Below are 18608 nucleotides of genomic sequence, written 5' to 3'. Positions count from 1 at the left end.
AAATACACAAAGTGTAATTGTCTTTGTTTTCTGTTTAGTTTGACAGTAAACTTCAACTGGAAAAGGCATTAAACCACATAAAGCCTTTTTTTTTTTTATGAATTATTTTGCGATTTGCCAAACTGCGGCTTATTGTAAAGTGTGTTGAGTTGAGTTCACTGCTACCATAAAGCACTTGCGTATATTTCAATTCTGCACTGACAAGTCAAAGCAAAAAGTCGGTCGAACGACAGCTCAGATAAAAAAAAAAAAAAAAAAAAACTCCAGGAAAAGGCACCGCTGTATATCTACGCATGTGAGTAATAAATGTTTCAAATCGATGCAAGTGAATGACAACGCAATTGTAATTATAGTCATTTCAGGCACTTACACAAATAATTATGAGTCTTTGCATATCCTTTGCAAATTCTATTTGCATATTGTATTATTTCATCCATTTTTGCATTTCTCAGCTAACTACTGTATTTTGTTTTGTATTTTTAAATTCATCTTCCCAACTCTCTTACACCCAAACCAGTGCATTCTTTAATACTGCAGTAATTTAATAAATATCCTTTTTGTCTTATACAACCAGTATTTCATTTGTTTTGCTTGTTGTTGTTGCAGTTCAATTGAGGAGTTGCTTTGCTTTGTTGTTAGTACAAATTGGTCTCAAACATTTCACAACACATTGTGAAATACTGTGTATAACTGTGCATGTGATCAAGAAAATTTGATATGAATTTAGTTTAACCCTCAAGGGGGGGGGGGGGGGGGAAATCATATATTGTCCCAAAAAAATAATACACTTTTGGCCCCTGTTGAAATTTCAAGTACTCGCAAAATATGAATTTTTTTTTTTAATATTCCCCCCAGAAAAAAAGGGGGGAATATTTTAAAAAAAAATCAGACGACTATGTATTTAATAAGAAAAGGAATTGAATTATATTGAGGACTAATTTCAGCGGCACGGTGGACGACCAGTTAGAGTGTCTGCCTCACAGTTCTGAGGTCTGGGGTTCAATCCCCGGCCCCGCCTGTGTGGAGTTTGCATGCTCTGCCCGTGCCTGCGTGGGTTTTCTCTGGGCACTCCGGTTTCCCCCCACAACCCAAAAACATGCATGGTAGGTTATTGATAACTCTAAATTGCCCATAGGTGTGAATGAGAGCGTGAATGGTTGTTTGTTTATATGTGCCCTGCAATTGCCTGGCAACCAGTTTAGGGTGTACCCTGCCTCCTGCCCGATGATAGCTGGGATAGGCTCCAGCACGCCTGAAACCCTAGTGAGGAGAAGCGACTCAGAAAATGGATGGATGGAGGAGGACTAATTTATTGGATGATGGCACTGAAAAATAACCTTAGCCCAAACTCAATTTATGGACAATTTGAAATTCCCAAGGCCCTCCTGAGCAAAGGCTTACAAAATGGACACAACCCCAAAAAGTCAGCTGTTGCACAGAATAAATTCTTCACCAGGTGAGCCAGCGAAGACCACGCACTTTGTTTTCTTGTTACAGTGCGAATTTTCAGGGACGGAACAAAGGACAGGACCCAAAATGAATGACTCCAATTCAATGGACAGTTAGTTTCAAAAGGAGAGGTTTAATAAACGGGCAGAGGTCGGTACACAGGCAGGCAATCCGCAAAGGCAACAGTATCCAAAAAACGTGAGGCAAAAAGGCAATAATCAATAATCAGAACAGCGTCTAGGCTTACTATGAGTCAGTGACGTGGAAACAAGGAATGCTGGAACGTGACAACAAGGTACAACGAACTGGCGACCAGAAAGAATGAGACACAAGGTTAAATGCCTGGGGTAATTCGGGTAAACGAGGCACAGGTGGGGAAGATGCTCTCAGGAGCCGGTGTGTACGAGACAGGGGGAAGACAACAACCATAACACACACCCAAGACACAAATAGGATTAACCTTTGCTGTCACTGGAAATTCATCTACAAAGTAGAGATTAATCAGTCTTGCTTGAGTTACATACGTTCAGCATGGTTAAGCCAACAGATATTTAAGAGCTGGAGAGAATCTCACAGTTATACAAGGCATGACTACTGCTACATTTAGCATATTGAGAGCGTGTGAGAGGTCAAATATGACATCAGCAAGGAACTCCCACCTCAACCCGCTCATCATAGGGCAGGTCAGAGGTTCAGCCACTGTTCCAGTCTTTGGGTCAGTCTCTTTCCACTAATCTTTCCCATTCTTGCTTGATGTGCAACTTCAGTTGGTCTATAGTCTGGGGTCTTTTGCGCTTCATAAGGCACCACACATTTTCAATGGGAGACATGGTACTCACACTCTTTTATTACGGCGTCACGTTGTTGTAACACATGCAGAATGTGTCTTGGCATTGTCGTGCTGAAATAAGCAGGGATGTCCCTGAAAAAGACTTTGCTTGGATGGCAGCATATGTCAGTCTAAAACCTGCATGTACCTTTCAGAATTAATGGTGCCTTCACAGATGTGCGAGTTACCCTAGTCATGGGCACTAACACACCACCACACCATCACAGATACTGGCTTTTGAACTTTGCACTGATAACAATCCGGATGGTCCTTTTCCTCTTTGGCCTGGAAGACATGCCGTTTACACAAACAATTTGAAATCTGGACTCGTCTTATTTAGCTTTTACACAATGTCCCAACTTCATTGGAATTGGGGTTTGTTCATGGAAACACTACCATGTCAAAGCCAAAAGCTAAGCAGAGCTGCAGTGTTGTTTTTGTTTTTTTGCAGTGGATTTTATTAAGATACAGGTGTACTGTTTAAATTCATGGAATCGCAAACACATCAAGTCAAAGAGCAACCACACCCAATTATCAAATATAGCTGATTAAGAGACTGGATATGCCCTGGGTCCTGGGGAGTAGCGGGCATCCCCCTGGCTGGGTCCCTAGGGGGATGCGCTCCCTGGCTTGGCTCCCCCTTGCGGGTGGAGGGAGCCAGGCCCACCATTCCTCTGTGTGCCGGCACAGAAACGCCGTACACCAGTTGACTAACATGCATGTCATATGGTGTTCATTCACTAATAATTTCCATAGACACGCTATAGCAACTCACAGGTTCTTCCAGGTATTGTGACAGTAAAAAAGCATCCCACCGTGCTGTGGTTCGCAACCCTCTTCCCCTTGTCTGTTCTGTCCCGTCAAACCCTTTTCTGTCTGGCTGCATTTTCAATAAACATCAGAATAATTAAAAATAAATAAATAAAATAGGCAGATATAATATGTCAAACTCACCTGTAGCACAGCAAAACCGTTACAGCACAATAGGTATACAGATCCACCATTCTGCATGGCCATGCAGCTGAACAGGACAGGTTAAAAACAATAAATAAATAAATACGAAACTGGATATGACCCTGGCTAATAAAATGGGAAAAGTGGGAACAACTTGAGGCAAGGAGAGATATTGGCACATCTCCTCGCGCTCTTAATGGAACAAAGAATAATTTATGTAACTTTGAGTTGATTTATTACACTTGTTGAACACATTACAGGCACATTCTAATGAGAATAACACAAGATATGTAACAAAGTTTTGAACCCCCAAAAACTATTACTATTTTTTGTAAAGTAAGACATTTTGTCTCAATTCTTGTACTGAATCTCATTAAATAAATGTGTGGTACCAGCCGGGCCAGTGAGTAATATGTGTCGGTCCTCTCTGGTAATAGTGTTCTTGGTTCACTTTCTCATCTTTTAATATTATTGGATATGTTTTACATTGTTTCTGGCACAAACTGGACTACTGCACAGTTCAATGCCTCAGATGTTCATTCGAGCTACTTTTCTGTCCTAGTACATGTATCTCTAGGCTGCAACCCTGTGGGATCACTCAAAACCATGAGCTCTCTAGCTCTCTCTCTCTCTCTCTCTCTCTCTCTCTCGCTCTCTCTCTCTCTCTCTCTCTCTCTCTCAAACACACACACAAAAACACACAGGATTTTACTTCTCCAAACAATGGATGACTTGCAGAATGAAATTATCAGTGTAAATCCTGCTTTTATTACAGGAGCCCACAGACATTCACAAACTTAGAAATCCAATGTCCTTCCTTATTTAACGCTGCCACTGCCCTGATAATCATCGAAGGTGAGGTCAGATGCTAAAATTACACAGGGGGCGAAAGTGTCCATCTCAGGCCCTCTGAATTTAATGAGGGGGCAGGATTAGTCAAGGTGAGGAAAGTTGAGAGCAGCATGGCAGGGGAAGAAACCAGGCGGACGTTAGATAAAAAGACAAAAAACGTATCCACGTGTATCCGGCTGTGGTAACAGGAAATGCTCTGTTTAAGTCTATTCATGGCAAAGAGTTCAATGCGTTCGTGATGTCACTCCCAGGGGGAAACGGTAATTACACAAGACCATTTCCTGCTTCCCATCAGCCATCTCTCCATTTGAGGGGGAATCCTGCGTTCTGTGGACATCAGGCGCCTTTGCACTTGTGACTCAGGAAGAAGCAATGAAGTGAGAGAATTGTGGGTAAAGAGGAAAAGGAGCCAGGAATGCAGTCATTCCTACTGCAGACCTGTTAAAACGTGAAGAGTCGGAAAGTGACTCGCTACGGGCCATGAAAATAACAATGCCTGGTCACGTGCCTCCTGACCAAGCAATTATATGCCTGAAGAATGCAGGAACCTCAGCACTGAAAACATAGTTGTTGTTCAAATGGGATGACAACCAAAGAAAAAGCACAGAAAGAACAAGGCTTCAATTACCCCCAAAATCACTGTTTGGATCAGCACTTACTGTAAGTCGTACAGCTTCACACAGTACTGTAGATACTGAACTTCTGATTATAGTTACTGCCTGATGAAAACAATGTATCTCCGTTTTATGACAACATTTGAACATAATGAAAATTTAACAATTCTCAGTGGTCTCCTGCATGTCGTGAGTATCTTAACAACCATATCTCCATTCGATGTCAAAACTTAAGAACCTTCAAAACACATATGGGTCATTTTCATATAATTTGATCAATAACGGTAAAGAGATTGCCCGCTGAATTTCCTGTTGAAAAATCTATTAATTTTGGTGACGGGTATTTGAATTATTGGCAGCTGTTATCCATCAAATGTGTTATTAGTATTGCATTATGAATATAATAACTACATTTATTTCTTTTTTTTTTAAATACTAAAATATACTTTACGGTACTCCTGTTTTGATGAGTGCCCTTTTAAAGGGTTAAAAAACAAACAAACAGCATACTCCTTTGTGAGTCATGATGTTGCTCGTGTAGTGTGTGGATGGGGTGTGCGTGGATTTCAGGTACGCTATATACGACCGGAGGGAGAATCCCTAACGGCTTTCCACTGTAATAACGGCAACTTGTGATGATCCAGCAGGAGGTTTTATGGGAGCAAGTAAACCTCCAGAAATTACAGTTAGACAGCAAACTGTACAGCTCAGCCTCACAAAGAATCCCTGTCTCATAAACCCACCCAGTCTGAGGAGGATATGGGGGAGGGAGAGCAAACAAGTGAGTGGGTGAGGAAGATGGCAAAGTTGACAATGTGGAAATTTATATACTGTATTTCTGCCAAATAATGGCCCCTCTGTGTGGCGACATACAGATGGGACAGGATTGTTTTCCTACTTGGCATCAAAAATCTTGTTATGATTCATTCCTCTCCTCGTAAACACATTAAAATTGCTACATTTAAAATGTCTGGCATTGCTTCACATCATAATTGGAGAGACTCAGCATTGAGACAAAGTGCCACTTTCATGGAGGAGCGAAACAAAATGCAGGCTCTGTGTCAAGAACTAATACGTTTATTAGCGACCACATCAACTTAGGCCGAACAGACCGCATGATCACTGAATTGCCCCAAGACATAACAAGCCCATAAGAAGATCAGTGGACCTCGTTTTTCATGATTAATCCATTCCAGAAAGACTGACTAAAACAGAAATACACAAAAACTAAATCAATATTTGCCAAAAAATGTAAATCCAATGAATCTGTTCCAAACATCCATCCATCCATTTTCTGAGCCGCCTATCCTCACAAGGGTCGCGGGAGTGCTGGAGCCTATCCCAGCTATCATCGGGCAGGAGGCGGGGTACACCCTGAACTGGTTGCCAGCCAATCGCAGGGCACATATAAACAAACAACAATCCGCACTCACATTCACACCTACGGGCAATTTAGAGTCCTCAATTAACCTACCATGCATGTTTTTGGGATGTGGGACGAAACCAGAGTGCCCGGAGAAACCCCACGCAGGCACGGGGAGAACATGGAAACTCCACACAGGCGGGGCCGGGGATTGAACCCCGGTCTTCAGAACAGTGAGGCAGACGCTCTAACCAGTCGCCCAACGTGCCGCTGTTCCAAACATATCAAGCAAAAATATACTTTAGAGGGAATATAACTATAGTTTTATGTATAGAAAACAGAGTAAAATTAATATGAATAACTAATGGAGTGGATAAATTAACATTTACCATCACTTTTACCTTTACTAAAGACTCTCAATAGCGTATACAGGGAGGAGGGTAGCGATGGGAACAATTTTTCTTTCTTGAATTTTATCGCCTTCTTTATCAAATGGCTTGCACTCTAAACTTTGTGTCATAATGTGTAAAAAGGGTTTATTAACAACTCAAGGCAATAACAAGCCTGCCGCTCTGCTCGAAAAGTTGGGGCAAACTTAGCAAAAAATCCTTTCAAAAGTCAGGCTTTCAAGATAAACGCGCATGAGTATAAAGTTTCAGCAGTTTTTTTGGCTCTATTGTGACTTAGTTAGCAATCGAACTCAAGCTATTGTGTACTCGATTATTGATTGCGACTGCTAAATAAGCCACCATGTGGCATTATTAGGGATGAACATAAGTGGTGCGCAGGTGTGTATATACACACTCAAAATATATGCACGTAGCACACTAGAGTCAAGTGTCGTGTGTCACTGTGCATTTGCGTAATAAGCATTTTGCATGTTCTTTTTTTGGGGGAGGGCGGAGCGGTGGACGAGTGTCGAGTAGAGGTGTGTCGTTCACGTACAACTCATTTAAACCAACAAATATTTTGATTTAGCGTACTGAATGGAATCACTCAATGAACTGATTTGTTCCTTTCTTAGTTCAGTTGAGCTCAGCTGCATGAGAAACTCCCCTTCAAACGGCGCCACTCGCGGGGTGGTGATGACATTCGCTGAGTGCGGTGGTGCAGCTGACAAGGCAGCGAGCTTCGTGGGCATCTCGCCGCAGCAGCTACGACAATCTGTCAAAATATGTTTTGTCTATGTGAAATCGGTCATGGTGCAAAAAAGAGTGGGGACCGGTGACCTAGAGAACTGCACCAAATCATCTGATCGCATGGTCCCATACTGCAAGCCTTTAAGTTCATCCAGTGAGGTCAGTGGATTGGGAAAAAAATTTGCACCAATCAACAACCTCTGGTGCTCCTTTGAAAAACTGATCAAAATTGTTATGTGCGCCCCTGGGTTATATGCTGCCTGCTTTTATTTTGAAGGTCTGACTTCTAATAGGGTGTGCTACACCGATGTTGCCTGAGTGTTGCCAAGCAGGACGGGAGGCCTGTTATTGCCTTGAGTTGTTAATAAAAGCTTGCATTGTGGAATATGCTTTGCGCTCTGTTAAACCCTTTTCACACAACTTACGAAGGGCTTCGGATGAATGTGCATTGATTCTGGGAAATTAATGGTCGAGTTGTGTTTTTTTTTTTTTTTTTTTCACGAAAACCGAACAGATGTACGAATATGAATACTAGGGCATATGAAAACCGAGGCTCCACTGTGTATAGAAAAAGTGAGACTCAATGGGCTTTTCATGTCATACTCACAAATCTCCTATCAGCTCAAAAAAATACTGTTGTACATCTGTACCACAGACACTTTCTTTTAACAGTCATGAATCCATAAAATAGTCCAGCAAATGACAACTTCCAGCCAACTCATAAGAAAGAGACATTTTTCCATCTTTTAAAAGAAGAGATAGAGATTGTTTGTTTGTGTACTGTTACTGGCAGCATGGCGTGACTCCTTCCTCTGTCCGAACACAATGCGTAACATACACACATGCACACGCAGTGGAAAACGCGTGGACGGACGCTCCCAGAGGGACTTGTGAGGGCCGAAATGTGCAGCTGTGCACTGCGTGTGAACCCCAAGAGGATGGATGGCATGCACATTGTTGCTCTCACTATAACATGCAGGCCAGCGTCAGCATGACTACACAACCCCCTGTGCGGGCTCAGCAACACCAAGGCACAGCTGCAGGCTCAACGGGCCACCGAAGGGGAAGCACTGTACTCTGAAAATAGATTTCGGATGTCATTGAGTCTGCTTACAAGCAAGCTGGGAGGTCAATAAAAAAACACTCATAACAACTGTGACTCTTAACTAGTTTAAAGGAGTGGCACGAAAAGGCTACAAAAGACAAAAAAAGAGGAGTTCAAAACAACCAATCTGAAGGATGCATCTTACTGACAACCTTTTTTCATTTTTGCTGTTATACTGAGATTCTGGGCTAAATAATATAACCAAAATACAGTATTACAACCACCTCTCAGCATGATGTACAGTAGTGCAGCCCTAGATCACTGCAAATTAAAATAAGCCATATCATCAAAAATGATCAATCATCCTTGGAAAGGCAGAAGCGATGATGATGATATAACCATTTGCAGCCATACGGAAAATAATGTTAAGTGCAAAAAGATTAGAAAATAGTGATTTCAATCCATTTTTACCAACAAACTGACTGGAAACATTGAGAGATGAATCTTGGATTCAGGAACGTGTCATATGTGGCTGTTCCTAATGAAGTGACCAAATGGAAAATAAATGATGCATATGCTAAAGGGAAAAAAGAAGAAAAAGAGTGATTGCAAACAATCTTTACCTGCGAGCAATCTACTGTGTAGAGACATGATTGCTTATAGACAAATTTACTTTGCCCTACACTTAATAATACTGGTTAAGAAGCTAAATAAATGTTACCTAATATTAAAAACAGCTCTCGGTATGATGCAGTGCAGTTCTACACCACTGCACACTGTAATAATAAAGCAATTAATATCTCTATACCCTGACCATTATCGTCAGAGGCAGAGAGAGAGGGATACTGATATAATGGATCTCAATGCAGTGTGTGCAAATTGGTCGGTTGCAATAACTTTTACCTGCAAGCTGAGAGCAATCTGACGGATGTACATCATATTGAGGTCTTCCAATATCCACAGTTTTTCCTCCATGTTTGTCAAGTTATCAACCGGCATCCTTTACATAGACAGAGATCCAGAAGTTTGTTCTTCTTTAAAGTTGACCACCGAGATTGAGACGCCACATGACTTTAAACGTCACTGTAATAGGCACCGGATCCCAATGACGGCGTTCCCTGGCGTCTCGCAAGTCGGTGCGTAAAAGCGACGCGTAAAAAATTGGGGCGCGTCATCCAAACCGCGAGTGAGGCTGAGGTATTCGTGGGTGGTTGGGTGACGGGATTGTTAGAAAATACCGCAACTCATCCGCGTGTTCTTTCTCCTTCTCCTACTTTTCCACAATGATCCACTCAGAGCGCCTACGGTCACCACCCAGCCGGGGAATAAAGGCGCCTTTTAAAACGCATCGCTCTTCTCTTTTGTGCGCCACTGTCACGACTGTGAATGCGAGTGAGTGTCCTGTGCGAAGACAAGAGAGCTCTTGACAAAAAGGCCATCGCGCCTCTGCGGGAGTGACCGGCACAACTGGCCCAGTGTGCGCCCTCCCCCGCCCCCGTGCTAAATTAACCCCTACGACGCGCCTCTGGAGATGGTAATGAATTTGAAAAAAAAAATACAAATAATAATAAAAAAATAAAAACGCAGGGACTAAAGGAGAACGGAGTGCGAAAGTATACTGTATCAGCCTCCACGCCCTTTTCAACAAACAAATAACGAATTCCACGTTTCACACAAGCATGTAGCAGGTGTGTGGGGAGGACTTTGTTCTTGCTATTAAAAAAGGGAATTAAGTAGTGACAGTTGGCAGTAAACTAAAATGAAAATAAGCATTTAAACATATCTATGTGTATTTGCTTCTCCACAACTTAGCCCTTTCATTAAATGTTCTTCTTATTTACACTTATTTTACAGGCACAATGTTGAGTACACTTGCCATCCAGTGCAAGAGGTGTATCAGGAAATCCTGATTTTATAAAGACTATTAGAAATGCATGCTTGTAGAGAACCACAATGTATCCCAAATGACATCTCAATTTTTTGTCATGCATTCAAATAAAAAGTAGAACAGCGCACAATTCCAGTGTAGTTTCTAAAGACGCAGCAGAAATAATCGCGCTGGCTGAGTCTGGACAACGGAATTCAATTCTGCGCTCAAAATTGATTGAGGATTACTAGTAGGATTATTTATATACAACTGTGGAAAAGGGTGGCACGGTGGACGACTGGTTAGAGCGCCAGCCTCACAGTTCTGAGGACCCGGGTTCAATCCCCGGCCCCACCATTAATTGGAGACTCTAAATTGCCCATAGGCATTACTGTGTGTGCGAATGGTTGTTTGTTTGTATGTGCCCTGCGATTAGCTGGCAACCAGTTCAGGGTGTACCCCGCCTCCTGCCCGATGACAGCTGGGATAGGCTCCAGCACTCCCGCGACCCTCGTGAGGAGAAGCGGCTCAGAAAATGGATGGATGGAACTGTGGAAAAGCATATCCAATGTTGTGGCCCATGAATATATATATATATATATATATATATATACACACACATACACAGTATGTACTGTATATCCGGGGTAAGAACTTGTGTGTCTCTCTGTTTTAAAATACTCAGAATGTTGGCACTGACTAAGTTCAAGAGAGATACATCAGTGGATCACAGGCATTTAGCAAAGATCACATGCATATTTTACATCCCATAAACCCAGTCTCAAAAAGTGCTTCCATCATTTATCACAGCCTTTTAAATATTGATTTAATGTCATTCCGAGGGGTACGGGCCATATCCAACATATGTGGCCCTCCAGCTGATGCAGTGTTCCACACTGCAAACACCGAGACGTCACACATCCTTCAAGGAGTTGTTATTGCAGGAAGAAATATGTCACCTCAGGGGCAAACCCTGTTTCCTTTCTGGCCAACAGATTCTCCCCGCAAGACATCCCAAAAGCCACAACATATGGCTTTCAACTTCTGTCTGGAGAGTACTGAGAGGGGGCTAATTTACAGCTCCTGTCACAAATGCACACCAAAAGAAGGCACTATGGGAACCTGCCTTGTTCGTGTGTGCCACAGCAGTGATACAGATGTAGTGGCCTGGGTGTATGCTTGCAATGTGGGTGATACCAAGCATGTGCATGCCTGCAGCAGAATTCAACAGGAAAGCAGCCTCGCATATTTGTCCGATGGTGCTTAATTAAAGAACACATTTATCGACTACTGTATGTTGTAACATAACACTGGAATAGACCAATGCATTGAGTTGAGTTTCTAAATACAATATGTTTGACAGGAAATGCTGAAAACGTGCGAAGACGTAGAACAATATAGTCCTGAATTTTTTTTAGATATAGCTTAAAACACTTTCACCATCTCAGTTGTCTGGATTTTCTGGGTGGGGCTAAAACGAGGTTGCGTTGACACAAGAAGGCAACAGCATGAATCGGCCCTCCCCCACTTTATAAACACCAAACGTCCTTGTTCTATGGAGTGGCTTTTCGGCGGAATTGCCACTTCCCTATTCATAATAACGTCGCCTAGTTCTACCAGTACTGTGTGCCTTTAGCCATCAAACTATGACGACAACTCGAAAAATTACATCTTTCCTGAAGTGTAATATGTTTTATTAATTACGCGGCCAGTCAGCTTCCAAGCTGGGTCATTTCCCCAGAAATGATTTGCCCTCCAGACCTTAAATTACCCATCTTATGTATCACAGACATCAACATACACACAGTAAGAGTGGTGATTTATTGTTCATTAGGTTGAAAGAGAAATATTTGATTTGATCGTTGCAAAGGGTGGGACGTGGACGCTTATGAAAACATTCTGGAAAGTGCGGAAGAATGCATGTGAATGTGCCGGAGGAATGGGGAAAATGTGGTGGTGGGCCGTGCTTTGCAGCTTTAACAGCTTTCACTCTTCGAGGAAGACTCTGGACAAGATTTTGGAGTGCCCCTGTGTGAAATCCAGAAGAACAATTGTGAGGCCAGAGCTCACTGATGTTGGACAAGATCGCCTTCCTCATATCTGGTGTTTGAGGGACATAAAGGTGCCTTCCACAAAGTGTTCCCACAAAGTTGGGAGCATAGAATTCTCCATAAAATAAGAATCTGGGGGCGTGGTGTTAAGGCCAGCCTTTAATTGATTAAAATCAATCAATCAATGAATAGTACTTTCATGTACTTGCTGGATGAACACAAACACGATAGAGGGGCTTGCATGGAACAATTGATTAAAATCAATCAATCAATGAATAGTACTTTCATGTACTCTCTTCATGTACTTGCTGGATGAACACAAACACGATAGAGGGGCTTGCATGGAACAATAAATCAATACATAACCGGAGAGTTTGGCGTTAAATGGAGCGATCTTCCTGCAATTGAAAATCTGTTGCTTTTATCGTAATGCATTGAACGCATCGGTCACAATAAGACACGAACATCAATGGACGAGAACAATGTTATTCTGCATTGACAACTCAGCATGTAAGAGATTGATGGCAACAAGAAAACTGACCGCTGCAACAAAGTGGAGAATGTAAGGGGAAGCAACTGGGCAAGCTAATGTTAGCTCGTGTTTATTTTTAGCACTGTGCGCTCAAGTGACATAAATGTTACGATGACGAATCTGATAAGCCAGTGTGTGACCCACAGTGGTTTATGTCACCCATGTATAATCTGCTCAGCACATACCCCGACAGATCAGGATCAGTACCTAGTTCCACCCATGGAAAATCCTCAATATCGATTTTGTGGCCTATTACGGTTTTTGACCTCATAGTTCGGAGGTTGGGGTTTCAAGTCCAGGCTGCGGCCTCCCGTGTGTGGTTTCAATGCGTTTTAGTCTGTGCTTCGGTATCTAGTTTCACAAATACATCTTTAGCAGATCCTCGAAGGAATGAACGCCACAGGCAAAAGTTTACTCCAAAACAACTTACCGACTGAAACTGTTGGCCAAAAACAGAACAGAAGCAAACAGAAGGCTGATGTCACTATCTCAATGACAGGTCACACTGGCTAGCTAGCAGGCACGTAAGTAGGTGACTAAAACAAGCCACAGAAAAAGGCTAAATACTAAGAGGCAGTCGATCAAAACTTTGTGACGAAACCGAGAGCTAAATTGGAGTGTCCCATCCTAAATGATGACTGCCTGTTGAATATGTAGCTTTCTGCCTGGTTGTAGCAGGTCTATGAATCACTATTATAATCTTCAAGGCCCAATACACAAATGCATTCTGCAGTTATAATTACAGAGGTGCCTAAACTTACAAGTTTGATTCAGTCCGTGACCACAGCATAATTCAAAACATTTCTCAAATTGTTTGTTTGTTGTTTCTAATTGTTCTCCATTGAAATGAACAGAAAATAGTAATTTGTTCCAAGCCTCCATAAACACCAACAATAATTTGTGGAACATAAATATATATATTTTAATATACCTACATATATGTATAAATGTATGTCTGTACATTTTCTGCACTGTCAATTTTAAATAATGTATCATTTTTAAAGGGATAGAAATCCCCAAAATGTTTTTTATTCCATTAATCAATTGAAAAAACAATCGACAGATTAATCGATTATTCAAATAATCGTTAGTTGCTGCTCTAGTAATAAAATAATTAAATAGAATGTAAATAATTAATCAGATTGTGCATCATGATGTAATGCTATAATACACTGTGCTGCTCCTTCTTGTGTGCATGCCTTGGCCATCAGAGGGCATTATAATACATGGATGAAAGTAGTCACCCGTGCCGGCCTGCATACAGTACGTATACACGAACAAGACGATCACAACTGCTCAGTAAATGGTAAATGGACTGCACTTATATAGCGCTTTATCTACACAATCACATTGCCTAAAGCGCTTTACAAAGCCTCACATTCACACCCACATTCATACACCAATGGGCGGCTGCTGCCATGCAAGGCGCTGCCAGGCCCACTGGGAGCAAATTAGAGGTCAGTGTCTTGCCTCAGGACACTTCGACATGTGGACAGTCAAAGCCGGGATTTGAATCAGCTACCCTTCGGTCACTGGAGGACCTGCTATACAGTAATACTAATCGTTTTTTTGCAGTCGATAAAGAATATATGCCTGTGAGAATTGTTTTATTGTCTGTCTACATGATATCCATTGGTTATAAGGGATATAACACCGTGACATTGATGCTAGTTTGTTAGCCTGTCAATGACGTTTTGCATTGTGTGTTAACATTAAGATAGCGGATTGGCAATAATCAGCTTGAAGCAAGAACTTCAACTCTTTTCTGAAGAATTGGTCACTGTCTGACAAACTGCTGCTTGTGAAGTTCACAAAACTAAAAGTCGGTTCACTCGTCAGAGAAGATACCACTCACTGTATACTGATTTCACAAAGTATGGTAGATGTTTTTTTTCTACGACCATAACGATGATTGTTGTGTGGTGATTTCTAGGGTTCTGGACTGTTTCGTGTTTCTCAACAGATGTGTGAAGAAAAATGGACAATTTCCTGTGTGTGCATGGAATGAGCCACAGGAACAATTCTGGAGCCAGCCCACAGAGTTAAGGAGTGCTCAGGAAACAATTTCTAATCTTTTTTTATACAATGATATTAAAAAGCAAATTATTAATTAATTCCTAATAGAAAACATTTAAACAGAGCTTTTATTTCATTACCTTGATTAAATCCTCAGAGTTTTGATGTAGTATGATTAAAGACATACGTCTGAACAAATTATTAAGTCGTTTTATAATCATGCTCTTCAGCAATTAAAGGGGTAATTTAGGATTTATAATCTAGGATCAAGTACATCCATCAACATTCATCTACTGATGCCTGTCTCCATCTATTTGTCCAGTTGTCTATCACCTCCCTCCATCTCTCTGTTGTCTTATACCACACCCATCAAGGAATAGGCATTTGACATTATTTCTTTGATCTAAAATGGGGAAAAGTAGGGATCAATATTAAAAAATATATATACATGAAATGGGGAATTTCTCCATGAATGTTCTGAACACCTGTTTCGATACCAGTGTCATATTGCGCCTTTTAATGTTGCCCGGAGGAGATGTGCTACAACACAGGTTTGCGTGGTCTGCATGGACGTTAGCCATACAGACGAAAGTAATCAAAAGTCAGTTCCAGTTGATGAGCCATACTCTTAACGGTAAATTAATCAATTATTATGGCCATCCCTACCTATCTATGTATCCTTCTTCCTTCAATCATTCCATCTGACCACCCATGCAACATCCATCTATAATGTTCATCATAAAAAATACATTCTTAGCCAAAAATCAACAAATTGAACTGTGTCCGATAAAAATACAACATCTTCAGGCTTCAAAAGCAGTTCATAAGATTACAAGCTGTTTGTCGTAAGAGAACAAAAGAGCCAGAACCCAACAGCGCCCCAAACCACAATAAATAAAGAATGTTGACTGACATCTTGATGCAATCTGAGAACCAAACCTCACCCACTCACTGTTACACATATAAACAATTACACTTGAAGACACACAAAGGCATAAACAGATCTGAACATTGTGGGAACCATCTGTTAGATTGAGGGCCTCTTCTGTCTTTTCACACAGGGGGCACACTGTAACTTTCCTCTTCCAACAGTTGGATTATACATACAGTACATAACATACTTGGCAAATAAATATGATTCTCATTCTGATAATATGATATTTGCTTCATAATGCATTTTAAAGCACGAAGCACGAAATTCATTTTAAAGCACAAAGTGTGCCTGAAAGTTAAAACCCTCTGTGATGCTTTGTCCACCTGAGAACAAAAAAAGTGATCGTAACAGGTCTTTAATTTCACAGTATAGTCACGGCAGGCGCTGGGTCACATCTGCTCAGCCCGATGACAGCAGCAAGTGATGAGCTGTGAAAGCAGACGTATAATGGAGAAATCCCCCTGGAGGTCAGTCCTTGGTTACAGAGCGTGAAGAAAAGACCTGCGCCGACGGCTGCACAGTCATAATTCTGTCACCGTGGCACTGCAACGACATCATAAATCTCGTCTGCAGCCTACCTTGTTATTAGGTGTATTAGTTTCACTCTGTAAAATTCTGACTGATCTGACTTCTAATTTAACATCAGATACAGGGGGCGCAGTGGGGAGTCATGTTGGAAATTATGCATCAGCTCAGACGCACAAATCATTCAGCAAGTCTGTATGCATATAAAAGAATTCCATGTCAGCATAAGCAGGTTGGGGAAGGAACTTGCCTTTCAAGAGATGCAGCAGTTAATTTATCTCCACTAAATTCAGTAGGCTCATCCAAGCAGCTTTATATTGATTTGGGGGGGGGAATTCATCCATACATTTTCTATTACACTTGGCCTCATTAGGGTCGAGGGTGAGCTGGAGCCCATCCTAGCTGACGTTTGGATGAGAGGTCATGTACACCCTGAACTGGTCACTAGCCAATCACCGGCCATATTGTCCACCAATCACACACACGCACATGTGGACAATTTTGAGTATTCAATTAACTGAACACTTTGGAACAAGATTTGAACCTCTACCTCAGAATTGCGAGGCAGACGTGCAAATCACTATTCCAAAATGCTTCCAAAAACATACATATATCATGTGTGTGTGTATATAATGAATGCTAATTATTAACAATAGTAAAAGTGCATAATAGGAAGGAAGTTAAGGCGTTCTAAGGTGCTAAAATGGAGCAATGGCGCCCTCTGTTGGACATGACAAACAAAACAACAACATATAGAAAAAGAACTGCAGCTTTTTTACATCATGGTTTACCATGCTTATACAATTGTTAAACATGTTCACGTGTAGTGATTTTGTCTTTATTTTTTTTGTCTCTTTCCTTAATTTAGTGTCCTGTATATCATTAAATATATTTAACATTGCTGTTCAGTCCTTGGAGTGGTTCAGAGGCACATTTGGCAACATTATACAAATGTAACGACATATGTGACTCAAGTATGATGATTCAAGTATGTGTATTTAAGGAATAAAAGTAATCCCTAATTTTCTTCTTGATGCTTGTTTGCAAAAGTGATGCAGATTTGATTTGATTAATCTTTTTGTCTATTTTGATACAGAGGTTTTGTGGTCTTCAGAAATGCAAAATCTTAAAAACAAAACTGAAAAATAGGACATACAGTAACCCCATATTCATATATTGATCAATATAAACTGACCCGGTCATTTTCACCAATAAAGACATACAACCCCAATTCCAGTGAAGTTGGGATGTTGTGTTAAACATAAATAAAAATAGAATACAGTGATTTGCAAATCATGTTCAACCTACATTCCCAATTAGCCTTTTCACCTGTGGGATGTTCCAAACAGGTGTTTGATGAGCATTCCTCAACTTTCTCAGTCTTTATTCCCACCTGTCCCAGCTTTTTTGGAACGTGTTGCAGCCATAAAATTCTAAGCTAATGATTATTTGCTAAAATCAATCAAGTTTATCAGTTTGAACATTAAATATCTTGTCTTTGTAATGTATTCAATTAAATGTAGGTTGAACATGATTTGCAAATCACTGTATTCTGTTTTTTTTTATGTTTAACACAATGTCCCAACTTCATTGGAATTGGGGTTGTACACTGTATAGGTAATGAGACAGAGTTATCTAATTAATTAATTAGACGTTGGGCTGAACCCCAATTTCCATGAATCTGAATCCTTCATGACGTCAACCAAGACATTTTGGATAATTTTATGGAACCAACTTTGGGGGAAAAGATTGGAGGAAGCTCATTTGTAAATTGTAAAAAGAAAAAGTCTTCCCAGGAGGTGAAATGCTCAGGTGTCCCAATACGCAAGTCAAAATTCATTTGCTGAAAATACTGATCCATGTATTGATTGATGTATTTGCCTTACAGGAGAAAGAATACAGAATACAACAGGGCAAACATCACGTGTCACTAAAACAGACCAGTTACACATTATAGTGACTATGTTTTGTCCATCCGTCACATGGAAACATGCTTTTAGCCTTTGGGTGATCATGCTGATGACACATATAAACTATAATGAACACATGATTTCCTTAGTGGACATAACAATTATGGAGACAGCAGGAACAGTGCGACCGTAACGACCAGAATGGACAAGCCAGTTTGCCACCGGGGTCCAGTAAAGAGCACATTAAAGCACAGTCGCACCAGCTGAGCCTTCTATGACCCATCTGCTCTCGTGCAGTCCAGCCACTGCTGAGCACCATCACAGAGAAACCTAAATTACTCCGTTCCACGACACTCAACCGTTAGTAAATATATATAAATAAATACAAATCTTTCCCTAAACTCATCGTTTTTGGTTACACTAGCTGCGCAACACAAATTTACTTTGATGAATGCTGCTATTACTTACAGTTCACCTTGTCTTGGCAATATTTGTGACATACCTCATTATATTGTACCGGCATGATGG

The 18608-nt window shown here is 41.0% G+C and overlaps 1 protein-coding gene across 4 annotated transcripts in view; it reads right to left on the bottom strand.

The window, feature by feature from the left end:
• rtkna (rhotekin a) overlaps window positions 1-18608 on the bottom strand; it is an 83365-nt gene that overhangs the window by 47889 nt on the left and 16868 nt on the right. The window contains exon 1 of one of the 4 annotated variants that reach the window (XM_061672213.1): window positions 9149-9662. The exons of the other annotated variants lie outside the window; for them this stretch is intronic. Within the exon in view, the coding sequence (XP_061528197.1) occupies window positions 9149-9244 (96 nt within the window). The 5' untranslated portion in view covers window positions 9245-9662. Of the gene's footprint in view, window positions 1-9148; window positions 9663-18608 lie in introns of those variants that run through there. 4 annotated transcript variants of the gene reach the window in all.

The sequence above is a fragment of the Phycodurus eques genome, chromosome 3, assembly GCF_024500275.1.
Source record: "Phycodurus eques isolate BA_2022a chromosome 3, UOR_Pequ_1.1, whole genome shotgun sequence".
Classification (NCBI taxonomy): domain Eukaryota; kingdom Metazoa; phylum Chordata; class Actinopteri; order Syngnathiformes; family Syngnathidae; genus Phycodurus; species Phycodurus eques.
Note: the sequence above shows the minus strand (reverse complement) of the source record. Positions and strands in the feature narration are given on the sequence as shown.